This window comes from Colletotrichum fioriniae (genome assembly GCF_027942845.1).
Source record: "Colletotrichum fioriniae strain IMI 355084 chromosome Unknown scaffold_1, whole genome shotgun sequence".
Lineage (NCBI taxonomy): Eukaryota > Fungi > Ascomycota > Sordariomycetes > Glomerellales > Glomerellaceae > Colletotrichum > Colletotrichum fioriniae.
This window is the reverse complement of record NW_027076837.1, coordinates 5,916,311-5,941,987: the sequence shown is the minus strand read 5'-3', so window position 1 is coordinate 5,941,987 and position 25,677 is coordinate 5,916,311. Positions and strand designations below refer to the sequence as shown.

Here is a 25,677-nt window from a genome sequence, read left to right as displayed (position 1 = left end):
GGCGGGCGGATTGATGGAGACGATGCGAGGCGCTGCGATGTACGTAGCTGGAGGAGGTTGACAGGTCGGTGCAGTGTCGTCGAATGCACTGCATTGGAGCTTGCTTCGTCTTGGTGGAGCCCGCTCGGCAAGCTGAGGTGGCGCCGATAAGATCACTGGTGACTGGGGACGCGGGCCTTGCACGCCTGGGAGCTTCCCAGTGTGCCATTATCGGTCTCAGTGTCAGCTTGGGCGCTAGCAGTCACACATTGTGGCAGTGACATCACATGACTGCCCGCACTCCAACCTGAAGGTACGAGGCACCTCAACATTCATCCAACACGTCTTTCCTGGGCATCTCAGGGCAGAATGAACTTATACGATGGTACATATCAAGACGAGAACTGACAAATCCATCCCAAACTCCAATTCAATTCTCAAGAAACTCAAGACTACGCTGTCGCCGCTTCACGAGATCTGGCGCCCAAAACAGCCTTTCCAACAGTGCTGTCGTTGGCCTTGCTCAACTCGCCCGTGATCCAAGCACCAATATCCGACATGGCGTCCAGATCAATACCAGTGTCCATACCCAGACTCTCAATAAAGTAAATCATGTTTTCCGTAGCCACATTGCCAGTCGCACCGGGGCTATAAGGGCATCCTCCAAGACCGCCAACACTGCTGTCGAACGTACGGATGCCATGCTCCAAAGACACGGCCGTGTTAACCAGAGCCTGGCCGTACGTGTCGTGGAAGTGCATCGCGATATCCTCGTTGCGGATTCCCGCCGCCCTCATGCAGTTCAGCAGCTCCTTAGTCCGGGGAGCGGTTCCCATGCCGGTGGTGTCGCCAAGAGACACCTCGTCGGCGCCCGACTCCAGCAATTCCGTCGAGATCTCGGCGACCTTGTGCGGGTCGACGTCGTACCCCTCAAAGGGGCAGCCGAGGACCACAGAGACGTATGCGCGAACGCGGAGGCCGGCCGCCTTTGACTCGCGAATGACCTCGCGGAAGCGGTCTAGTGACGTCGCAATGTCGCAGTTGAGGTTCTTCTTCGAGAACGATTCGGTCGCTGCCGCGAAAACGGCAACTTCGACGGCGGGGGTCGAAGCATCAGCTGAGGGCTGGAGTTGTGATGCGAATGCGCCGGGGTATTTGGCTAGCAGCGCCTGGGCGTTCTGCAGACCCTTGATATTCGGTGCGAGGAATGAGTATGATGTTTGGGCTGGAGAGGAGACCTTTCGGGTGAGGAGGTGCTCAAGAATTTCGCTTGAATTGGCCATCTGTAACCGTTCAACCGTCAGCAACACTGATCCCAAGATTCATCAGGCCACTTGGGTAAGCTTACCTGGGGAACCCATTTCGGCGAGACAAAGGAACCTCCTTCAATTGTAGACACACCGGTCTTGGCGAGCCTCTCAATCAGCTCGATCTTGGTCGCAAGGGGTATCGTCTTCTTCTCGTTCTGGAGGCCATCGCGAGGACCGACCTCGACGAGCTTCACATAGGTGTCGCGGGGCGGCTGCTGGATGGGACCGCTGGCGGTTGCGAACGCTCTCGCCGGGCGGATCTGGGCCTTTCGGCACGCCCTACAGACTGATGGGCGAATGGCAAGCATTTTGAGGTTGAATTGAATGAGGAATGGCAACGAGGGGTCGATCGGCAAGTTACAGAGGTCTTGGAGAAGAGCTGGGGCATGGGGAGCTTGGCCGCATATCGTCGGCTTCCACAATGCCTCGGCCAGTGACGAGTGGCGCCGCCTGGTGGCAGCTGTTCACACATTCGTGTTAGTCCAACGTCTCAAGCGCAACTACCATCCCTACATCTCAATGGCACGATGTCGTATTGCAAAATACAAACTTCTACTATCTCCCAGTTGCTTACGTCTGTTCATTAAAGTCTGCCTCGTCTCTCAGTATGAATCAAAATACGAGATTGGACAAGGGCCTTTCGCGCTCAAGATTGGCGTACACCATTTAGCCGTGATCCTGAGATGCAACTGGGCGGCACAGCAAGCAGAGTGTAACGTATTGGACCGAGTGCGGTTTCCCTAAGTAGTCTAATAGTCTCATGAGCAGTCTAAATGTCTGGATTTCATTCAAGAATCGCGTACGCGCGTGGCGAGCTGCGCCGTAGGGGGCAACTACCCTCTCGAGGCGTCGTATAGTAAGGTAATCATTCTGCGTGGGCCTTCTCCAAACGTCTACGTGCAATCTTCACCTTATCATGCTTCAAACCTCCACGCCCACAATGGAACAATTCAGCAATTCAGTGAAAGGGGCTTTCCTGCCTCTTCTCGCCCTCTTCATATGGCTGATGCCTCAACTTGTCTCGGGACAGACTGCGATACAGACGCAGTCGGTGCCTGCTATCATGCCCACATTGGCCGGGCCATCAAAACCGCGGATCACCCCTTGGGACGAGGAGTGTACGACCAGAGGCCTAATAAGGCCATGGATGTAAGATAACCTCCAACTACCTCAGTGATCGAGAGCGACTGACTGACAGACTATATAGGTTCTACTCTTCTTGCACAAACTCCGTCATGCTGGACCAGTTCTGGTCGGAAAGCTGCGCACCGTACGTAACCAGAACCCTCAAGAACAACGACGCATCGGATGCCGGCGGAGTCATGACGGATTGCTTGTGTCCGGCACATAAGAGTATCGCACGGTGAGTATCCCTCCCATTCTACCACTTTACACGACGTGTGGCGACGAAGTAGATATGCTCATGCCTAAACTAGAGTATGCTTGTCTTTTGTCTGTCCATCCCAGGCAGAAAAACTGTACACCAAGCAGCTTCTCGAGGGTGTCTGCCCTGGCGTCTCCGCTGTAGTCAACTTTTCTTACCCGTTCCAGACTTCGGCCACCACAACCGCCGAGGGAACTACAACGGCTACTTCGAGGGGCAGCGGTCCTGATGGCGCTGCGGGTTCGTTGAGAGTTCCGATGGCTTTTCCGTTCGTAGCTGTCACTATTGGCCTATGTTTGTCCTTGCTGTGAGATAATGGGATGCTGTTGGAAGGAATCGGTTCGATCTAATATCAACACATTCATCATGTTGCTTTGATAGCTTATTAATGAAACGGGGATGGCTCTCATCGCGTTGATTCAGCGTGCTTTATCCTTGTATCGTTCATAACTGTGCATCCCATTGCGATTAGCCATCGCGCTACATTTTCTTACAAGTGACGCTATGTCATAATTCCAAGTCAATTGGGTTGCATCTAGCTTGACTCATTTACCCAGATTTCCGTAAATCGCCCCGTAAACGAGAACGTCGATCTCTCTTTCCGCGATCCAAAGGACACCCAAATTATGCTCACTTTGGCGGCTGCAGAATCTTCACTTCTGGATACTGTCTAATTCTGAATAGGATTCTCATACCATTAGCCTCTTAGAAACCATCTTGGAAAGATTCATGGCATTTTTATCATGATCGCTGACTCGGACCTTTTGTGGGCCCGCAGCAAGAGTAAGGGAAGGCATGTGGGATAGCACAGTCAGACTCTATATAAGCTCCCTCCTGATACACTAACCGACACTGACTTGGACCGTTGTCCACCTTACAGCGAGGCCGCTGCCGAGGAATCTTGACCTTCAATCTCGGGACGGGCTGTAAGTACCTCTCCGTAACTGGGATACAGCCTGGGTTGGAAAGACAATTGGCCTCGAGGATGACGAAGTATGGCAAACAACAGGGCTCAATTGGCATCCCGTTTCAAGTATGTACTGGTCTAGAACTCATCGATACAACTGAGACTCACAGTTTTATCTTACCGTTTGATGCCTATGCTCAGCTGCCGCTCATCGCCAATAAAAAGAGTGTCGGCCAGTGGTTGAGGATATGGGTAATGCTCTTGGCTTCATGGACAGTCCTAGTGTGTAACATGTGTCTTCTGCCGCTTGGCTATACTACTGGTGACGGGGTCCAGGCTGTAAGAGAAAGAATTCTACAATCGTTCTCAACGTTGCTCCAGGTGAGATAGTCGATGCTGGCTGGGTTCCTTATTGCCGGCCGGGAGATGCTAGAAGAGTCCTTCAGCAGTAAACTACAGGGCTCACTTCTTATCGTGTCCCTGTAGATGCGAGACATGGCTGTTGATCAAGGCGATATCGACCATGACGGCTACTTCAGACACAACAGATTCCACCAATGGCTTTCATGAAACCTCTCCACCCACAGTTTTGGCATCAGCCTCCCAGTCTTTCTATCATCTGAGAGCCCATAGAAGACACAAAACACTTGGGGGGGCAGCTGGGTATCCCAATTTTGGATACCTGGCTGGACCCTTTGCTTCCGCTTCAAAGTCTGGCATCTACTTCCCGCCGGAGAGAGGAGCAGTACCGCCACTTCTTTGTCCGGGAAGTGAAATTTCGAAAAAGTTACTCTCATGCCTGGACGAGCGCTCCATCGTAAGGTACCTGAAGAAAGACACCCCTCATGTCCAGGTACCTCCTCTGCCGGGTTCCTCAGAGTCCGGGTCTTTGTGTGTTTAACACAGTGTCCAAGATTTCTTCCGCTCCATCGCCACCTTCCCGCTCACATCGACACAGCGTGATGGTGTGAACTAACATGGTTTGCAGATTTTTTTTCTTGCTATCTCCGATGAATCTTAGGAGGCCCTTGCTTTCACACTCATCTGCCTGTTCCTTCTCAAGGACGATTTGAAGGGGGATTTCTGTGCTGTGCTCGACACGCCTTAAATTGTCAGGAAAGGATGTAGGAAGTTGCGATAAACGAGACCGGTGAAATTATAAGGTACGGCAGTAGGCGAAAGGCAGTTGAACCAGGCATTTGGTGCATCTGTCAGGCGGCGTAGGGGAGATTCCATTGGTCAACCCAGTAAGACGGCTGGCCTTATGGGTGTTCGTGGGGCGGATCTTCAGGCACAGCGGACTCAATTGACTCAACCGAAACCTTATTTTCGCCACCCCTGGCGACCACTCGACGACACTCTATTGACTTTTTACCAACACACGGCTCACTTACACGGATCACTTACACCGACTTACGGTCAAAAACCGGACTTTCATTTTCCTCTGCTGCACAGTAGGGCCAACGCAGAAGCAAACACATTCAACATTTGGCCAAGTGTCATTGCTGGTGGCTTGGTCAACTGGACAGCAAACTCTTCAGTCCATTTGACTTTCACCCAGGATTCCATGAAACTCTCTGCAACAAAAAGGAATGTAAAGTGCCCTCAACAACCCGGCGTCTAGGTCTTCCAAGTCAAGAGTACCTTAACGGATCTAAGGATTGGATGATTGAGGACTTCATGGACGGCCAATTGGTACCTAGAGCAGTTTGTACTCTTGGTCTTTGCGTCTGGCAGCCCGGAGTGGCTGCGTGTCGAACCAAGGAACGACAGTGACTCCAGCCTTCAATGGTCTAAAGAAGTGTGAGCAGACTGGACACTCGTTGCCTCGAGCATCGCCCACTCTTGTAGAACTGGTATTCAGTAATGATCTTGAGATTGGTATCACAGCGAATTTAAATGCAATGAATATCGTTCAAGTTGGCACAACAGAAGTTCAATTGATATCGTTGCGTTTCAACATCCAGAAGTGGCATCTCTATACCGGAAAGAGTCACATGACATGCTCTCAAGTCGTAAACACCTCCCTCAATGAACCGCAATGTCTGTAATCCTCAAGCGCTCGAATCCTCAAGCCCTCACATCCTCAACTCCCTCTATCTCCGCGTCAATTGCTCCACTCGCTACCAGACTCCTTAGACTGTGACCAATCCCCTCTTTTCATTCTTTGATAACCCAAAGTGATGTATACCCAGAACACCGACCTGGACAGAAATGTCATCCAGCTACCACTCCCACTCCGAACTATGTTTGCTGTACCTGGGCGCCCGGGCATTTGCCTTCAGATACCAGTCACTGAGTGGCTTTTTTACACTCCTGAACCCCTCTGCTTGCCGCCATTTTGCTTCTTTGACGTGTACATTAGCCAAAAAGGCATCGTCGGAGATACAACCTCTTCAACTTATGCTTCCCGGGGTGCGGGAACATCGTGAACCTCTGTAGCTTCTGCTTCTTCCTGTCTCCTATAAAGTGCTAAGCATTCCTCTGTCTTGTGGTTGTCAGCTTCTCTAGTCTTCATCACACTACAGTCCATCTGGCCTACATTCATCAATCCAATTGAACTACAACTCCTCTCATTTCATACTCATTACAACCAACAAACAAGATGGATTACCAGAACTACGAGATGAAGCCGGAGTACATCCCGGTCAGGCAGAGCTGGGACGAAAGTCTTAACATGGTCGTGCCTGAGTACGCCCAAGACATTGATTGGAGCAGCGAGGAGATCCAAAACCTGTTGAGCGAGATGGTCGCCAACTCGTCTCCGTCGGCCTTCCCATCAGGTTCGAACGGCACTATGACCTCTAGCGTCAGCCCTGGCGCCGGAGTATTCGACAATGAAGCTCACCAGGCCGGGGACATGGACGCCAGTAACAACGGGGGAGATTACTTCCAAGAGCAAATGCTTTGTTTGAATAGCCCTGCTCTTCCCCCCGCCCCTATTCCTGTCCCCTCTGAGCCCTCGTTCTTCGCGCCTGGCGCTTCCGCCGGCGGCAACGTATTCAGTTCGGAATTGGGCGAGGATGTCGGTAGTAATGACTATCTTCTCGACGACGATATGGCGGGTAGCAACATCCCCAATCCGGCCTATAACTTGGATTTCGGTGGCAACTCTACCCCCATCGACGACATGGAGGCCGGCAGCAGCCCTTTCTTCGCCGACAACATAGCCGAGGACTACAGCTCTCCCTCAGTCGACGACAACGTCGTCAGGGACGCCCTCGGCCCAAACAACCAGGACGCAAGAGTCCAGAAGAGAGGCAACGGCAAGGGCAAAGCCAAAGCTCCGCGCAAGGCAAAGAAGGCCACGCCAGACAAGCCCGCTCGCGCCGTCAGGGCCTTCTCCTGCAAGTCGTGCCGCAGAAAGAAGACAAAGTGCGACGGGAGCCCCGGCCACGCCTGTTCCAAGTGCCAAAAGAGCGGAACGGCGTGCGAGATTGACGGGAAAGATGGCCGCACCAACAAAACCATCATCGACAAGTACGAGAGCCTCCGCGTTGCCCTCAACGCCCATCTCGTCAGGGTCGCCCAGATCTGCCACCACTTCTGCAAGTCCTATAGCGGACCCCAAGAGCGTTGCCAAGTCGCGGCTGGAGCCGCTCCAACTCTTGAAGTTTTCCGCAGAATGGGCATCCCGATCGAGCCCTGGCGACTTAGGGATATCCTGAGGGCAGATGATCCCAAGACGCACCAGCTTCCGGAATACCGAAGTCGCTTGGTAGAAGTCGGTCAGAAGGCCAAGAAGATGACGAACATCCTTGCCAAGCTCATAGAGATGCTCACCCAAAGCAACTCCGACCTCTGGGCTGATGGCCGCCGCTTGACCTACGAACTATTCGACAGCAATCCGGAACTTGACAGTTTCGACGCCAAGATCAACGCTGTGTTCGTTACGGATGAGCAAGACTTCATCTACACCGTCCTGGCGAATGAGGTCGACGAGATCATTGCCCAATACGACTAAGCAAAGGAGGGTATTGGGAATCGGGGAGTTTGTGGGCGTGTGGTTCTCTGGTATGAGGAGAGAGAACACCGCACCCAAGAAAAGGGAGGGCAGGTGCGGCATAGATGCCCGGTACAAAAAAGACACCATGCTTTCGGGAGCATTATGTGGAGTTTGGATTCTCCTTGGGTGATATACCCGGTGCAATAAGACACCACGACTTGGGGGGCATTAGAAGGAGTTCTGGTATTAGGCTCTCGCTTGAGTTCCTACATTTCGAGTTAGGCCGATTGGTTCTACTCTGATTCGTTCGTTCGGGTTTATGTACTCAATATAAACCCATTAAAAAATTAAAAAATAAATGATCCTTCGTGCACTAACACGCTTTCCCGCCAATGCAGGATGAACCTTTCTCCCATTATCGTCAGTCTTCTTGTCGTGATGTGACTGAGTGTCATAGCTAGCCTCAAGTTCATCTATTGTGCTGCTTGTCTTGTTCAGCCGCCCACTTGGCACATTATTGATTCTTAGACTGGAGGCTTGGTATCAAAAATGAGGCTTCCCCGACGTCGTGTGAATGGCAAGCCTAGCATGTATCTGGAGGATCTAGTGCGTTCACGCTGCTCGGTATGGCACTGAAGAACTTGTATGAATGAGAGGAGAAATGTTTAGGAAGACCGTTCGCAGTGATGCAAAACGATCAGGAGCGAGAGTGGGGGGCAAGGACAATTCCACACTCATGTAAAAAATGAGGCCGCGTACTCCGAAAGCTTGAGGAGGAAAAAGAATGGAGATGGTGCAAAGTGCCTACATCTATCTCCTCTCTTCAAGTCAGCTACTACGTAGTTATGCGCCTCCCTTGGAGAGAATGGTTCGCATCAATGATAGCTCATTGCATCACCAACTGAGACGTTGTAAAACTAAAAGAAAGGGGGTGGATGAATGCAATAGCATTAGTGACTTGGTTTATATATCTATGATCGTCATCAATACGTGTGAATACTACTTCGGGGCAGGTTGTAGACCGCATCATTCCTGGCCTAGAACTCACCTCTCTTGCCTATAGCCAGTGTTTATCAACTTCCTCCATTACATTCATCCAACCTCATCCAATACTCATTCAACATTCAAAAACTCATCGCGCCAACTCCGCTAAACCAAAATCTTAGCCTCACTCTTAGGTCCCCTCTCCCCAAAAATCGTACTTCCCACCCGAACCTCCCCGCTCCCCAACTTCACCGCGCCCTCAAAGTCCTCACTCATACCCATGCTCAGCTCCAGCTCCCGCTGCAAGCCCAGCTCCTTGACAACAAGATCTCGCTGCTCCTTGAGACACACAAAGTCCTCGTTCTCGTTCTCGGGCGTCGTCGCCTTGCTCCGCGCGATGGCGCCAATGGTCATCAGGCCGAGCAGCTTGAGCGCGGGCGACTCCTCCTCGACGGCGCGGCAGAGCGCGACCGTCTCCGGGCCCGGCTCGGCGCCGGACTTGGACTCCTCGCCCGAGGTGTTGACCTGCACGTGCACGCCGAGCGGCTCCACGGGGCTGTCGCCTGATGACGAAGAGATGAGCTCCGCGCGCGAGGCGTTGAGGAGCTGGACCTTTTTCAGGGTGTCTACGCTGGAGACGCAGAAGAGATTTGGAATCTTGGCCAGCTTCTTTGCATGTGCTATTGGATAAGCGTCAGCTACCTAAGAACTATGCAGGGGAGGGCGAGGGGCGTATGAGGAGTCTTTGAGGAAACGCTTACTTGACTGCAAACCACCGATAAAGTGCCACTGAATACTCCTGGGCAGCATCTCCGCCTTCTGACCCAGCTCCTGTGCGTAGTTCTCGCCGAAATGCACCTGCGGCGGCGTGGCCTGCTGGTGCAGCGCCAGGATATCGTTGGCTGGCTTCAGCTTTGAGACTGCCACTAACCGAACCTTTTGTCACAGAATCAGCATCTATCCCATACAAAACATACTTTCCATCTTCGCGAAGAGAGGTTCCCCCTAGTTTCTTCTCTCTCCGATTCCGAACAATGTTTCCAAGAGATATCCAGAGGGCCGACTCACATTTCGCCCAGCAGCGACGGCTGTCACGCGCTCCTGAACGGACTGCAGCTGTGAAACCAGAGCCTTTGCTCTCGAGGGATCAATCTTCATCTCGGGCTGGGCGTCGGTCATTGCAGGGTTAACCGGGGTTGTCGTATTGCTGAGTGCTGCGGGTGAGATAGTGAGTGAGTGAGTGAAACGAGGTAAGGGATTTTTTGGCTATGAAAGTTGAGGTGAGGTTGAATTGTAGAGTCATTGAACTTCCAGCGTCTTCGGAGACGGGCCATAGCTGCGCTAACAAATATGGGGCTGACCAACTGCGGAACAGAGTGCGGAGTAATGGAGATCAAGTTAGAGGCTGCTCTCATGGTTTAGACTCATTCAACTACCTTGATTGTCTTTTGGCACCAAGAGATATTCATTACAGTTACGGAGTTCGCTTAATCCACTGACTTATTTGATCCGAACAGTTTTTGAGGAACTTCCATTGGTTAGAGATTGGCTGTTCCTTGAAGTATTCTTAGGCTAAAGCGCGGCGACGTCAGAGATATGTCTTTGATGGTAAGGTTAATCAACTTTTGAAATGCGTTGCTGTGATAATTAGTAAAATAAATTTTACTTGGCTTATGTGCTATTTCAAATGATCACAATCATATTGTCGGCAACAGTCTTCTGTTCGCAAACCCATAGTCAAAGTCTTTGTGAAATGCCCTTGGTCTCCCTAAGCCATTCGAGCATGAGGTCAAATAATGGTCACTTCACTATACTGTATAAGCCGGAGGACAGCTTGACGGCCGGAAAGTATTAATTTGTCAATAATGGCTACGGTATCTTTAAACACTCATCAATATGCTGCTTGCCCCCGCATCCGTTTGGCTCATCTCACAGGTCATTGCTGCTCTCTTCTGGTAGGTGAAACCTCAGTCCGCACCCCTCATACAAAGATGTCTCGCCCTATTAAATCAAGCTCTCTGAGATCCCGAAAGTTCTGATCGGCCCCTTGAATTTGTCGCCGGCACCTCTTGAGGCTCTCGTACACCAGACAGCTCCGTCATTGGACTCTGGTACTCGTCCACAGGCGACGGGTACGATGGCGGAGGAGTTTGCCGCCTGCTGATCGGACTGACATTACTAGTCTGATGCGACAGTTGACGCGCCGGCGGCACCACAAACATGTGGTCGCCGGACGAGTTCGGGCTAGCGTATGCCGAGTCGTGGCGTATCTGCTGATGTACAACGGGGTGAAGCGTCGGCGTGGGATGGCGAGCCTGGTTGCCCGTGTTCGAAGCATGTGCCGGCCGGTTGCGCCTGCGCAGGAACCAGAAACAGAGAGCCACTGCTAGGAGAGCCCCGACCGCTGCGCATCCGACGGCGATTCCGGCCACGGCGCCGGTGGAGAGGCTCGATGAGCCCGCTGAAGGGACGGCCGACTCCGTCGCTGGCTCAGACGTTGCGTTTGCTTTGACGACGAAGCCGCGGCTTTGCAGTGCATTTCCAATGAAGCCCGCAGGCGCATCAGTTTGGGTGTAATTGCCGGTTGGGTCGATAAGTCTCAGAGCGAAGTTTGGGTTTGTGGCTATGGTCTCCTCCGTGATGCCATCTCTTTCTCCAATGTACCAGGTGTAATACCCATTGTTTCTATCATTGGCTTCGCAAGGCGCCAGTTAGCATTGTCATGCTGGAGTACCTTGCCATATTGTCGATCTTACTAATGAAAGACGCGACAGCTATGCCGGCATCCTGTCCCCAGTGCACTAGACTTAGAGAGATCCACGGCACAGTTGGGACCTCCCATGTGATGTGAACCTTTTGTCCAAGCACATAAGTGCCGTTGAGATCTGGGACGGTTACTCGGGCACCACTTCGGTCAAGTTCGAAACTTGGCGGTTCGGTGAAGTAAGCAGCTCGGACGGGTAGTATCGCGAAAGATAATATTCCTAAGAACGCTCGACTGAGCGAAAGCTGGTGGAGACGCAACATAATGAGAGATGAGAAAAATAGCAACAGAATCTAATGAGATCTGACAGAGGAAACACACGCCTCATGATATGCACTTTTACCAACGGTTACTGTGCCGTTTGCTCAGGGGACTTTGGGGCTTTGCGACTCATCTCGAGTCTGCCTTGACTAGGCCTGATTGAGGCATCATTCCTGAGAAAACGTTGCAATGAAATGAATGCTTCTTAGGCTAATTGAATGGTTGGTAGACACGATCCTGGCTGAGAATAGGTACGCTGTGCCGCTGGGCTACAGCAATACGAACACGCCGGCCAAGACTTCGTGTAGTCGAGGTCGCGAAGAGTCTGTACGGAGTATATGGTTTGCATACGGCTGACTCATTTGAAGAATACTACAATGCTCATTACGTTTAGAAGAGAACCTTGGCATAAGAATAGGCATTAGGTGGATGAAGCATCGCGATGGCTACCTAACTTAAAACATTGAAAGATGGCAAGCAGACGAATGGAGGAGTTCAATTGAGACAGTTTAGCCCCGCCACAAGCTCCAGCCACTTTGTTATCGCTATCGGATAGGTAAGGTACCTAGGTACGAGCAGCGCCTCAGGTATCTTATCGGCCACATTAGGATCCTTGCTTCACGTAAAGTTACGCGTTCAGAAATTCCAGGGGGGATCGGAGGGTGGGATGACGGGATGTCATTTTGCACGGCATGTTGGTTGGCTGATACCTGCCGTGCTACTGTTGCCTTCAGGTTCCCCCTTGCTGTGCCTTATGCCGTGTGCCGACCGTGTCTTCGTCAGCTCCCCAATCCCGAGAGAGATAGGAAAGGGAAAAAAAAAGGGATGAAGGAGGAGGAACAGTGAATTGACGACGAACCTTCAACCACGATCGTCGCGTGTCTTCACTTTTCGCCTCTCACACGGGCAGCTCCCTGGCCCTTTCTGACAGCTAAACTTTTCCGCCTTTCGCTTAGGGTCAATTTCTCTTCTTCAACCGCTTTGCACTTTTCTTTCCTTATCGTAGTTGCGATCGGTTTGATCTCCATTCTCTTATTCATCAAGCCAGGTGTCTGTTCTTCGGCTTGGCTTGGTGTTTGGAGCTCCCTGCCCACATGTCATACCCTTGAGCTCGACCATTACGAATCGAATCGAATCGAATCGACTCGACTCCATCGACCCACGATAACCTCAATTGATCCATCCCACTCGGCCTACGGCCCTCCAAGGCCCCGAATTTCCGAAGCCTCATCGTCGGTTACGCCTAGCTCGCCCATCATGCCTAAGCAACACATGATATTTGGACGGCCGCTCCCCCGCATCGGCACAAGACGCATCTCCTTCCTCCTCGTCAGCATCTCCATCTTCGCCGTCTTCTCTCTCATCTTCACCCTTCCGAGCGCCATCCCCGCTGGCCCGAGCCTATCGAAGTACACCGATCACAAGTTCTCGATACCCTCAGCTTTAAAGAACCCATTTGGCGCCTCCAGCCGATTGAACCCCTTCAAGTCCCCCTCACACCCGCCCCCGCGTCAACAGAATGATACGTATGGCGAGTCTTCCTGGTGGGCGGACTGGAAGTGGCTCTCTGTGCCCTTCTCTTCCTCATTGACACTCGACGAGGAGCGCTCCCTGCTGCCTCCCCTGAAGCCTCGCCCGGCCATCTACTGCTACTACGACACCACGATCAAGAAGGACGCCGCAAGCAAGGATGCCGAGAGCGAGCTCCTCCTCCTCTGGCGCCGCGCATGGTGGGCCCGCGGCTTCAAGCCCATCATCCTTAGTGCCGCTGAGGCTATGAAGAACCCGCTCTACGACGAGCTTCAGCGCAAGGAGATGGACGCTGAACTCAAGACCGACCTGATGCGCTGGCTGGCCTGGGACAACATGCGTGGTGGCCTGCTCGCCTACCACACCACTCTGCCTATGGGCTCCCACGAGGATCCCCTCCTCTCCTACCTTCGCCGTGGCGAGTACCCAGAGCTCACCCGCTGGAACAACTTGGGCAACGGTCTCTTTGCCGGCGGCGAGAAGGAAGTTACAAACGCCATCAAGGCTACCATGGCCAGCTCCAAGCTCAAGGAGGCCAAGGACTTCGTCGCTGCTGCCACCGAGGACACCTTCAAGATTGACAACTACCCCAAGGCGATCGCCTACTACGACGTTGCGGTTATCCAGGACAAGTACCCCAAGGTCGGCGAGGCCATCGCCGCAGACCGTGCCGGCGGTCTTAAGGCCCTCAAGAACCTCATCAACGGCCACCTGCATACGACTTGGCAGAACGTCTTCTCAGACGGCATCGCCGTCCTCAAGCCTCTGCCTCAACATATGACGAACCTGATCAAGAACGCCTGGGACCTCGCCAACGACCTCTCCATGTGCCCCGACTCTCCCATGCCCTCCTCCTGTCCGCCCAACAACCCCAAGTGCAAGCCCTGCGTCCCCGCGCAGCCCATGCACGTCTCGACCCCTCCCCGCTACCGCAACACCTCGACCCTCTACACTATCGGCACCGTGCCGCACCCCTATACCACCGCCCTCCTCTCCAACCTCCAGGACACGGTCGAGATCCCCTGGCTCCGCCGCAAATCCGAGCGTGACGCCTGGCTCGGCGCCGTGACCACGGAGCTCCTCGGCGTCGGCATCGGCAGCTCTCCGCGCGTCCTCAAGTTCAAGGAGGCCGTCGCCGGCGAGTTCGCGACCGCCCACTCCCTCTGGCTCACGGCCGAAAAGGACCTCCCCAAGGACCTCGACTGGCACTTTGGCTTCGCCATCCCCCACAACGCCACAGACGGCACATCGCAGACCCCCGTCCCCGGCCCCGAGCGCCGCCCGCAGCCCAAGCACGACCCCGCTGACGGACCCATCCCGACCGCCGAGGAGCTCGATAAGGAGAAGCCCTTGCTCAAGAGGGCGCGCGACATGGGCAAGACCAAGGACGCGCGCGAGCTTTCGATCCGCGGGGCCGTCGAGGCGTGGAACCTGGCTGATACCGAGTCGTGGAAGTTTGCGCGTGCGTTCCTGGCTCGTCGTATCGTCGAGCGCAAGGAATGGGAGGAGAATGAGAGCCAGTACGTCGGCGGCGTCGGAACCGAGAAGGGACGCCGTACGAGCTGGGGTGATCGTTGGATGGATAAGGATAAGAAGCAGTAAGGACGGATGACGTCTTCACGAGAAGGGTCAAAACGGATAACACAAAACAAAAAGTGGCGGTTTCATATGAAAGAAAACTGCTACTCGGATTGCTGTAGTATACAACGTCGTGGGAATCGGCGTGTGACACTATGTATGACTGTATCGCGGTGTACTTGTTTTTTCAACGGGTTGTACGGGTCTGGTATGGGGGGCATCTGGAGTCTTAGAGAGTTATATTCGTTCCCGCGTAGAATCCAGAATCAAAGAAATGTGATAAAAAAGCAACAAAAAGATCATGGAAAATGGCCAAATGGCGTTTGCTTCCACAGTCGTGACATTCACACTTGTCAAGACATTTGGTTGTAGGAATGATCGTTTTGAAGTCTACCTCGTTCTCCCTCACACTGTCTTCAAACTACACCCTCTGTTTTTTGTGTCCCCCATTCTATTTTCCGCGATCCTCAACTCCGCCACCTCTTCTCATCTTCAGGTTCCATTCTGAACCTCGTACTTGTAGCGTACTTGCATTTAGAGCAGTTGGAAGAAAAGCGAGATGTTGAATATCGCATAAACAAAGTAGGAAAAACCAACGCAAAAGAAGAGTGCGAAGAAGACAAGTTGAGTTGTCCCTCCTACACGTCACGGGCCAAGCCAAAGCCGCTCCCCCATCACCGTTTTAGTTTTAGTCTCAAGAAAAAGCATACGGGTAGATGGATGGAATGCAAAGAGAACATGGACCCGATCCCTTTACGCAGCGCGCGTGTCGCCGCCCAACTCGCCTCCCAACTCCCTGGCACTAGCGCCGTTGCGGCCTGCCTTCGAGCCATTGACACCGTTCTTGGCCGTCTGCTGATGCTGCTGGGCTCCGTTGCTGTTGCCGGTGGTGGACTCGGTGTAGCTCCTCAGCGCGGAGCGAGCTGCCTCGACGACGCGCTCGGCGGCCTTGAGGGCATCTCTCAGCGCCTGGGCCGTGGGGTCGTCGTTCTCAGAGCGAGCCCCCGAGTCGCGCTCCTCAAGGAGCTCGCGGATGTGGCCATTGAGCCAGAGGCCCTCCAGCTGGGCGCGGGACATGTCGCGTGCGCCGCCGATCTTGCCACGGCACGAGGGGGTGCCGCAGAAGCAGTCGAACGGCTGGGCCATGTGCCATTCCGTGGAGGGGTAGAAGAACTGGGTAGCACATAATGTCAGTGGGTGCTTTCCCCGATTGCCCTCTCTCTCCAGGCCCTCAAAGACAGTAGACCTCCCCCCCACCGGACCAAAAGTTGCCCGGAGTCAATGGGTGAAATGTGATAACTTACTGTCAGTTCATCACCGGGCTGAAGGCCTTTCGGCCCAGCCAGGACATTAAAGTTGCCCGTGTCAAAAATCTATAAATAGCAACTGTCAATCTCACATCTTCCAGGATGTCCCTGTCCCCGACCCGGGGTAGGTTCTGGGGGAACTTGGAAGTAGACGTTTGTGCTTTCTTAGCGGCATGACTAACAAGAGACGGTTCGCACGAGTGGTTAATGTACAGCAGGTCACTGTTGAGGTTCAAGTGCTTGGCTTTGCCGCATTGAACGGTAGCATACGTTGGCTCGTCGGCCAGATCGCACGGTGGGAAGGACATCTTTGCGTAGACCGCAAAGGGCGGCAGAGAGACCTTGGAGAAGCTCTTGGTGAGAAACTCTGTCTCGCTCGCCTTGACGACATCCTGGATGTCCGGGTGGGACGGCTGGGTCCAATGGGGCGTAAGTGGTGCCATTGTGAGAATTCTCGGGTCGATGTTGGCGATGCCGCGGTCGTCGTTGTCGTCGTCGTCGTCGTCGTCGTCTCGTTTAGATCCTGGAACAGGGTGTGGTTGGACTCGTTCCTCTTCGCTGGGTCAGCTTGCTGTCACATGTTGAAAGCGGAAGGGAGCTAGACCAACGTGGGGCAGGATCCGAAGTGTGGGAATTGAATAGGAAATGAGAAAGGGTCTTTCGTTAGAGTTGGTGTTTAGTACAGATAATACAGGCAAAAAGGTTTGGTATTTGGGAAGTATGGATGAAAGACGGGAGAGAGGTGACAAGAGGTTAGAGAAGAGGGAGACCAGAGTTCAGGCCGAAGTGACCGTATGGAATACCCTCATCTCTTGTACAAGAGGAGGGGTAAACCATCTGACATCAACATGTGCCGAGCTGTTCCACGGGTGTCCTAGGTTGTCCAAGATTGTCCAAGGTTTCACAGGTAGTTGTCTAGCTGCTGTAGCCAGTCGGGGAGCTCAATTGTCTCTGGATCGCTCATATTGTCGCCCGCCTCACATGCATTTCCTTTTGTGCATTCCAATTGCGGGGGACCGTCGTTCCGCAATGCTCCTGCAGGCAAGGGTTGCGGGGCAATGGATGGACGATGAGAGAAGCCAATTCAGCAAGTGCATATTCGTAGGTAACACTTGTGAAATCGCGTCCAAACAATGCAGGCCGTCCCCGGCGCCTGTCCGGTTGTTGCGGTAAAAGAGAGGCTCATCCACCGCCTGACCAATGGCTGGAGGTTCGCCGACGAATCCGGCCAAAGACGGTCCATCCTGAGCCCCTGACGGTGCAGAGAGAGTGCGGAATACATGCATCGGCTAGTCTATGACTAGTCTAGCTGCAAGTCATGATACAGGGCCAGTACGGGGTGGCTTGGAGGGTTGGGGGTTCACCGTTCGTCTCTCCCTCTCAACTCTGCATGATGAGGTTGAGGGTGCCACGGGTGCTCCGAGTACCCCTCATTTGGGCGACTCTGCCCCTCTTTTGACAGACAAGTCGACGACTTTCTGGCGAAAACAAGTCCAAGCTCTGGCACTCTGGGAATCTTCGAAAGGGTTCCAGTGTGGGGGTTTTGGGGGGTTTCGTTCCGGCTTGCCATAGCCGGCCCAGCCCCTATTATTGTCCTCCTTGTTCCTCGGTGCTTTCGCCCGATGACCGAGGCTGAAGCGTGGGGGCATCGTCGATGGGTGAGTCGAGGTACGCAATGCGGCGTTCCGCACGCTGTACACCAGAACTCAGCAGTTGAATGAAGACGTGTCTGTTCCCGCAAATTCGTTGTTCTGTGCCCCAGGAACGTTGAACCCAGGTCGCGGTTAACTTGGCTGGAACATATTATTCGTAAAGACCTGGGCTGTTTTTTACTTCGTCTGACCGTCGATGTCACTCCCGCATGTCCGTTCGTTTACTGCAGTATTCTGGTATTGGGTGTCTTTGGTCCCCCAAAAACAAGAGAAGCTTTTCAATCTAGAGTGTCCAATGCTGTCCGGTCGACATTGTGTTTATGTCGGTTGGAAAGCTCCAGGGAGCAGTTCGGCGGTGCAAGGAGCTCAGCTCCGAAGTCTCAGCTAGAGCTGCAGTACTTTCTCGGTGCCCAATCTGCTGTCGAAATTGTGATCAATTCTTTCGGTCATGTTTCCAAGGTCGTGGAGTCAGGCCAGTCAACTGCGACTTTGTAAGCAATTTCGATGGATCAAAGGCCCATACCAGGGATTAAACGCCAAACACATGCGACGGTTGCAAACGTCCGTTGCTCGGGCCGTCCTGACATCCCGCGCTCGCATGCTTCAATGGCACGGCCGCTTATTGTTGATCAGCCACAATCATCAGACCGCAGCTTGTTTCTCTCCAAATTGGGCTGATGTCATGCGGAAGAGGAGCTCCTCTTGTGCCACAGATCAGATGGTGTGATCGGTTCTGAGGCCGCGATAGGAAATATTACATTCCTGAAGATGCACAGAGACGAAGGCGGGACGTGACAGCCATGATCGGGAGGCCTGCGACGCTCACGGGCGGCCTGTGGCCGGGCCTAGCTACCGGAACGGGGCCGCGGGTTGTGGCTCTCGGACCAACTTCCGGATGCAAGACCCGCCGCATCGGTTCTGGTCCTACTACAGCAAGGGACACGCGATATTCCGCCTTTTGTCTTGCACAACGCAACCTCAGACGAGTCTCGAACAAAGGGTGGCCCCGGTTCCATCTTGCTTCCTCCAAGCCTCAAGCTGAGTGAGCCCATGCCTTCTTGTTGAGGCAGTTGTCATCCATTCCACGGGCCGCTCAGTTCCAGCTAGGACCCCTGTCGCCGTTTTCACGACCCTGTCGTTTCAGGACGCAAAAGCTTGGTGACAAGCTCCAGTCGAGGGGCAGCGATGGCGACCAAGAGGGCTCAGCGTTGCGGGAAACAACCTGTCAAAGGCCGTACAATCCTGACCAATTTCCGGAACTGCCCTCCGTTCTTCGAGACCTTCCCTGTCGAAGCCCAATGTGCGAGGGCCCCGCACAAGTCGATCTGCCGCTCACCGAACGAACCCAACCAACCTTGACGGCTAGGCCGGGACGTTTGTCCTCGATGCCCTTGTTGAGCAGAAATCTTACCGACCTGCGTATCGCTGGCGATAGGAGGACCACGGAGATAGCACACGCGCAGCCCCAATACGCAGCAACACTCACGCCGACACGCCACCCGGACTGCCCTGAATGCCTTGTGTTCCGCTGTCTCCCAATATTCGGTCTCGTGTTTTGTCATCGTCGTCAGCTGGACGGACCAAGCAGGGTTTGCATCCCTGCCCCTGCCCATGAGTTTCCGTGATATTTTCCTGGTATATAAAAAGAAAGTGTGACAGAGGAGAGCCTGTGCGCCATCGGTAGACTTCAGGACGGGCCTGTCATATCGGCAGAATACTGAGGGGCATCTTGGGAGGCGCCCGTTGCCGCCGCCCGTTGATGTACGTTCTTCTCGTTCTTCCTCCCGTTGATCAAACTATCAAGGGGTTTCATTGCTCAAAGCCACGTGCTCCCCCTTCGGCAAACAATCCTATAGGAGAACCAAGACCATGTACTCATGTCCCTGTCTTTGAGTCACCTGGGAGGTCCTCGAATGGGCTTGCGTGCTCCGCACCCAACCCATCCCGCCGCTCGAGCGTCTTGGGCTCATGAGGGTGGGGCGGGGTGGTATACCGGTAGCAAGGCGAGGCAAGCCCTGAAGGAAGCTTTTCGAAAAGATGTAAATTGTCGGGCGTCCGTCCGTTTTCTTCAGTCTATTCCAGCTCGTCTTTCTTATTATGTTCATTCAGATGTCGCATCTCTGAACTGCCGGCAGTCCCATTCTTATTCGAATTCATTGCCTCGTTTGGCCAGCCGCATTCTTCTAGATACACGTTAGCAGTCTGACAAAGGTACAACTTGATCGGGTTTTCTGAACAAGAGAACTGTACCATTCTATCCAGCACACCGACAGAACGATGCGATCGACTTTGAGCCTTTCTCTCCTGGAAGAGAACAACAAGCCACATCCCAAGCCTCGGCCTGACCCTCCAGTCCCTGTCCCCGACAACCCAGATGACCGACGGCGATCCTGAACCTAGAACGGCATCCGAACTTTGGATATCAAGGTCGAACATGCAGATATCTTCACTTTTATAAATGATCAGCTCCTATCTCAACATTCTGGTAGACGACAGTAGTTGGACATAATCGCCGAGGAGTTCCGTAATGCGTGCCTTGGAGCCGAAAAGAACTGGAACATTTCAGTCGTCAATTTACCCTCCATATAGCCTAATAAACTCGTCTTGGGGCTCCGATTCGAAAATCGACTGGGCCGCACGGTTTTCTTTTCCCGTCAAGAGGCTACGACGGGCCTCCATCAGGAACTTCAGTGGTGGACATCGAGCGCTTTTTAGTATCGCAAAGCTACTTCAGAGGCTTCAAATTGAGAGGGCCTTCGATAGATGTGTGGGATAGCAGCGGAGACTCATCGGAGTTGCGAACATTTCCTTGGAATGGAGGTAATGTGGGTTCTTAGGCCTTGAGAGTGTTGAAGCCTGGCTTCTCCTCCCCTGTTGAGAATGTCGGCCAACGTTGAAAACGTCACCGGACCTGGATAATAGTCTCTTTTGTAATGGGAATTGAATGAACGATGTTCAGATTTAATGGATCAAATGAGTTTGGAGAATTGGGAAGGTGGTAGGAGAGAAAACACGAAGGTACCTTGCCTTAGGCTCACACATGAACGGAATCGAGGAGGGCAGTGCTGTGTCCCAAAGCAACGTTGTAATGCAATGGCACTTGTAGCTTCCTCACGTCCACAATTTGTGCACTGCACGTAACTTACTTCATAGGCACTCTTTCCCGTGATCCATACTGCTCAAGAACCGCCTTTGACTTGGACTTGCCGTCAGCAGGCCTTACTGAGGACACCATAGAACAACAAAGAATATTGTACTGATCAGACAGGAAGTAGTTTTGTGAAGCCATAATAAGGAAAGAGTGGTGAAAGGTTCAAGCGAAATGAGTAAAGTAATGAAAGACATTAATAAAGCATTAGTGCAGTCTTCAGAGTGAGAAATGGGCATCGCCTACGAGGTATAACGTCTAGTTTTCGTACCTCATGCGATGGGATACGAGCGATTTCACATCCTCACTCACTCCTTATATGAATTATTGTCAACAGATTCTTGTGGTCTGTATCATGTGAACTTCGTATCCTCAAGTTGCCCATGCGAAAGTTTGACATGTATTAAATCTCCCTTGAAGATCGTTGTTCAGGCTTACATACTAAAAGATGAAAAGAATTGCTGGGCTTGAAGACTGTTTTTTCTTTCATCTTTCACCAGATATATCATCGCTTCTAGAGGGGATTCCTTCCTCAGGTATGTTATTTGCTGTGAGGCAAACCCTTTTCGCACCTTCCTGCACATCACCACGCACCTGAGTGACCGCCTTCCCTTCAACTCATCGCTTCTGGATCACAATCTTGCCTAGCACTTGCCTGTCGAAAATTTCTCTTCGCCTTCTAACAAAATAATTGACCAAATCGGCCCCCAGGACCCTTCCTTCTCCCCAACACTTCACTTTACTTCTCTTCTCTCCCCACAACATCACTCGGTCGATCCTCGATCCTCCCTCCGTCATACCACACAATCCAAGCTCACCATCGCCAACCCAGCTTCACTTTGCTTTGGTGTCCAACTTTTGGAAGTCTACCGATTCATCTCCAACTCCAACCCTTTGTGCAGCACTCGTTTCTGTCGGGTTGGTCGTGCTGAACTCACCCAGCAGATTCTTATATTGCATATCAGCCCTCACAAAGCTTGCCGACCTGCGATTTCGCCCCGTTGGCCCTGGTAAGTGCTTTTGTTCACGCCACTGTCCCTACTTTTTCGGTTTCAGACGAGTTTCCTTCTCAAATTATCCATTGCTCAAGTGAGCGAGATTGACGCAATCACGCCCTGCCTTATCACTGCCGACCAGCCACTCCTCGAATGCTGTCACCGCCGCCTTGGAAAGGGATTCACACAAAATGCCTGGAGTTCGGAATCAGCGTTTACTGGGAGCTGAGCAGTGCCACAAGAAATTTTCTCACATCTGGCTATATTATTTCCCGTACCCAATCGACACCTGGCTAACTGTACGTCGATAGCGAACGACCTCACTTGCTCTGAGCTCCTAGTCTCCTTGACATGCTTGTCGAGACCAATCCAATGGAATTGACTCATTACAGCATCAGCCAGCTCTTGGCCATCCGTGGCACCAAGCTGCAATGCTTGCTCGAGCAGAGGCTGCTTGAGAATGCCAAAGAGAATCCCATCTTCAGTACGCTGTCCTTCCCTTTCCGGCCTTCCAGGCCCAAGACACTACTGACCTCTTCCACAGCAGGCATCATGCGTCACAAGCGACCCCTTGTCCACCAGAGAGCTCCTCTGGTCTCTCGTGCCAACATGGAGGTCAGACAGTCCTCTTCTGGTGACTCGGAGTATGAAGCACCGACCAAGCTTCAGGCACCTCAAGTCACTGCTCCCCTCCATGACAAACCTGTTCGTACACTTCGTCATGTCACTGCAGACGTCAGTCAGCTTGATGGACCTGCCGGTCGACAGCTCGATGGACAAGATGCCGAGCCCGAAATTCAGCCTGAAGTACCTTCTCAGCGACCTGTCCTCCCTGACCAGAAGCGCAAGGGTTTTGAGCAGTTCTACGAAGCCGTCCGATCTCCCACTCACGTCCGCGTCACCGCCGGAGGCAGAATCGTCCCCAATACCCTGGATGCCTCCCACTCTTCTCCTACCGGAAAGAGTAGTAGAGAGAGAACCAACATGGACGTCAATGGTGTACAGCCGTCCTTGGGACAAGCCTTCAATAGCCAGTTCATGCCAGGACCCCCCTTGATGGGCCCTGTTCATCCGGCCATGCAACATGCCTTCCCAATGATGGCACCAAGCCCGAATCCCATGGTCTCTTTCAGCGGATTTGCAATGCCCCCTTTCAGCGTTCCCCAGGCTCCGGCGCAAGCACAGTTTGCCCCTCTGAACAGCGGCATGATTCCTGTCGGCAATGCGAATGAGAAAGATCAGCACGGTGGTGTCGTCCCCAACACTGGACCTATGCCCATGCCTCCATTTGGCGGACAATGGTTCCTCCCACCTCATCCAATGATGCCGATGGGTATGCAATACTCTAGTGGTCCAACGTACTCCGGTGCTCCAATGATGCCGATGGCATTTGGTCCCATGGGCCAGACGATGGGCCAGCCCATGATGTATCAGCAACCTTCTCAGCCTATGCCTACGGCAGGCGCCAGGTCCTTCACCCCCAACGCGCCAGTCGAGAGTTGCCCAGTTTCATCCATTCGACCTAGCATCATCACCAAGAACCAGCTTGCGGGCCTGCGATCCAGCCTCAAGAAAGCAGAGGCCCAGTTGGCTTACAATCGCCATCAGATCGATGAGAAGCATATGGAAGAGTACGCCCGTCAGCTTCGTTCCGATATCGAGCACTTTGAGATCAAGCTCAAGGGTGAACTCGCACTCGAAGACAGCACTATTTCTCAGCGCAGCGACGCAAAGGACGCCAGCGAGGTTAAGACATCGAAGGAGTCAAAGCCGGCCGCTGCCGAGTCTCGGAAGACGCTCACGTATGACTCGTCAGGCGATGCAGATATCAAGAACGACCCAGCTCACATCGCTCGTTCGAATATGACCGAGGAGCCCAAGAACTCTCGTCATCGTAAGAGGGACAAACTCAAGCTTGCCGTGGACACTTCGGCGGCGTCTGCCCCATACATCAACTCCACCGTATTCGCGACCATCTCGCCTGTTCCCTTCGACCCTAAGGGACACCATCAGACCAGGGAATTCGATTCACTCCACTTCCGTAAACAATCTACTGGCCTTCCTGTCTCTGCTGCTTTGGCGCCGGTTTTCCAGCCTCGTTCTGACATTCGCCGCTCCAACGAGAACACTCCTCCAGTCTCGGCTGTGCCCAAGGCAGACAAAGAGGCTGGCGACAAAGTCTTCCATGGTATCCTACCGAGAAAGAAGGAAGAGTCTGATCGTCTCCTCTCAGGCGCCCCTCCCACGCCCGCTCTTGACGAGAAATTCGAGAGAATCATTCGTGAGAATCCTGAGTTGACAAAGGCGTACCTGGTTGGCCAAGTGCCCTTTGGCATGGACCCTAGTCCTGATATCAAAGATTACGTCTACCACCGCCCTCTCAACCAGGAAGAGGAGATGGCCAAGCATCTCTTCTGGAGCAACGCACCTGCGCACCTTCGAGTCAACTTCCCCTTCTTCGACGGTAGGAGCTTCTATTTGCCGTCGCCTGAGAAGCCACCTAGCCGCGAAGTCAGCGATGGACGCTCAGCTGCACGGCTCGAGGAAAAGTATCGCCGCGCGATCAAGGGAGATAAAAATCCTTTCGCCGCCTTGGAGAGATTGACTGGCCCAAACATGGAGCAAGTAGTGAAGGAACTGAAGAGAGACACCAAGTCAGACAATATCACCTCGCCCATGAAGCGCCGCAACAAGTCTCGCCCTGTTGCCCACTTCAACAGCCAAGGCCTTGACAAATCGAAGGACAGCACGATCTCGTCGGACAACGTCATCGAGTCCGACTCCGAGAGAGCCTACTTCAACTCGTGGTCAGTCGCAACCTTCACCAAGCTTCATGCATCATACTTACTAACTTGACAGTAGCGTTCGTAATTGGTCGGAGAAAGTCACTGCGTCTGCGACTGCTCTTCCGGGAGCTGTCACTTCGGAGAATGCCCAAGGCTATCTTCCTCAGTATGCCATCGGCCATGCCGCAGCCTCCTTGTCGCCCGCCATCGCCAACACTGCAAACCAGTCCACCCGCCTGTCGCCTTCCAAGCTGAATGACAATGGCAAACTGGATGCCGGTCAGAGCTTGCTTGTCGCATCAGCTGATGGTCGCGTTGAGAACCAACCTCCCGGCCTTTCCATCGTGAGCAATGTCCACTGAGTGGGCTGGTAATTGTGGTAAAGCTGACTGAAGAACTCTAGCGAATCAAGTGAACATCTCAGCTGCAACGCCATTGGCATCTACTTACTCTACAATGATTACGAAAACGCGTTCTAAACACTTGTACGGATTATTTTGAGACAGACAGTGCTATGGCGGCTTCCAATATCAAGGCATTGATTACGAGTATTCAGGAGCCGTCGGTCGGCGTTATGTTGTGAGAAGGTGATTCTTAATACACAGCTTATACAACCCGGCCTTGGCACAGTACTCTCTAAAGGAAGGTGGAGGATTGATGGCATGGTTCATGAAGACCGAATTAGTCAGGTTATGCTAGCATTAATGATCCCAATTCATACGCACATGTTCTCAGAGTGAGGTGACATTTCGATGTGTCTTGGTCATATGTGATGCAGAAGCATTCTTGATGTATTAATTGCTAACTGAGCGTAAAAAGCTGAACAGAAGGAGATATTATGTATCTCACCATCAAATTCCCAGCCTCATGGACAAAGCTCAGTGAAAATCTTCGGGCGAGTGGGAGAGGTGGTGATTCCACCTCTTCCGGGGGTTGCTCTTCGCCAGTCGTATACCTCGAAAACCATGGATTTATTGGTTAACGCGGAGATATCCTAGCGGGTATTTTACACGGTCATGTTGAAAACCTACCGTTCAAGAACGTTCCAAATTCATGTAGGGGAACTCGTGTTCTTGCCAGTCAATAGCAACAGATAGGTTAGCATGGTCACAGGATAATGTAGCAAGAGACATCACCGCCTCCGCG

At 52.9% G+C, this 25,677-nt stretch overlaps 6 protein-coding genes across 6 annotated transcripts; 3 read left to right on the top strand and 3 right to left on the bottom strand.

Annotated features, from left to right (window-relative positions):
* Positions 1-431: 431 nt before the first annotated feature.
* On the bottom strand, positions 432-1,597 carry N0V96_001533 (uncharacterized protein; the record flags this gene model as incomplete). Its single annotated transcript, XM_053194118.1, has 2 exons — positions 432-1,262; positions 1,328-1,597. 2 exons carry the CDS (start codon positions 1,595-1,597, stop codon positions 432-434), a joined length of 1,101 nt encoding a protein of 366 aa, XP_053048315.1.
* A 4,588-nt stretch (positions 1,598-6,185) lies between these two features.
* N0V96_001532 (uncharacterized protein) lies at positions 6,186-7,544 on the top strand (the record flags this gene model as incomplete). The annotated part of the gene is made up of 1 exon (XM_053194117.2): positions 6,186-7,544. One exon carries the CDS (start codon positions 6,186-6,188, stop codon positions 7,542-7,544), a length of 1,359 nt encoding a protein of 452 aa, XP_053048314.2.
* Positions 7,545-8,675: 1,131 nt separating this feature from the next.
* Positions 8,676-9,689, bottom strand: N0V96_001531 (uncharacterized protein; the record flags this gene model as incomplete). The annotated part of the gene is made up of 3 exons (XM_053194116.1): positions 8,676-9,190; positions 9,272-9,446; positions 9,579-9,689. 3 exons carry the CDS (start codon positions 9,687-9,689, stop codon positions 8,676-8,678), a joined length of 801 nt encoding a protein of 266 aa, XP_053048313.1.
* A 3,103-nt stretch (positions 9,690-12,792) lies between these two features.
* N0V96_001530 (uncharacterized protein) lies at positions 12,793-14,667 on the top strand (the record flags this gene model as incomplete). Its single annotated transcript, XM_053194115.2, has 1 exon — positions 12,793-14,667. The coding sequence occupies one exon, from the start codon at positions 12,793-12,795 to the stop codon at positions 14,665-14,667; it is 1,875 nt and encodes a 624-aa protein (XP_053048312.1).
* Positions 14,668-15,396: 729 nt separating this feature from the next.
* N0V96_001529 (uncharacterized protein) lies at positions 15,397-16,393 on the bottom strand (the record flags this gene model as incomplete). The annotated part of the gene is made up of 3 exons (XM_065756254.1): positions 15,397-15,816; positions 15,948-16,016; positions 16,133-16,393. The coding sequence occupies 3 exons, from the start codon at positions 16,391-16,393 to the stop codon at positions 15,397-15,399; spliced, it is 750 nt and encodes a 249-aa protein (XP_065615494.1).
* Positions 16,394-22,117: 5,724 nt separating this feature from the next.
* Positions 22,118-24,893, top strand: N0V96_001528 (uncharacterized protein; the record flags this gene model as incomplete). Its single annotated transcript, XM_053194113.2, has 2 exons — positions 22,118-24,552; positions 24,605-24,893. 2 exons carry the CDS (start codon positions 22,118-22,120, stop codon positions 24,891-24,893), a joined length of 2,724 nt encoding a protein of 907 aa, XP_053048310.2.
* Positions 24,894-25,677: the final 784 nt, after the last annotated feature.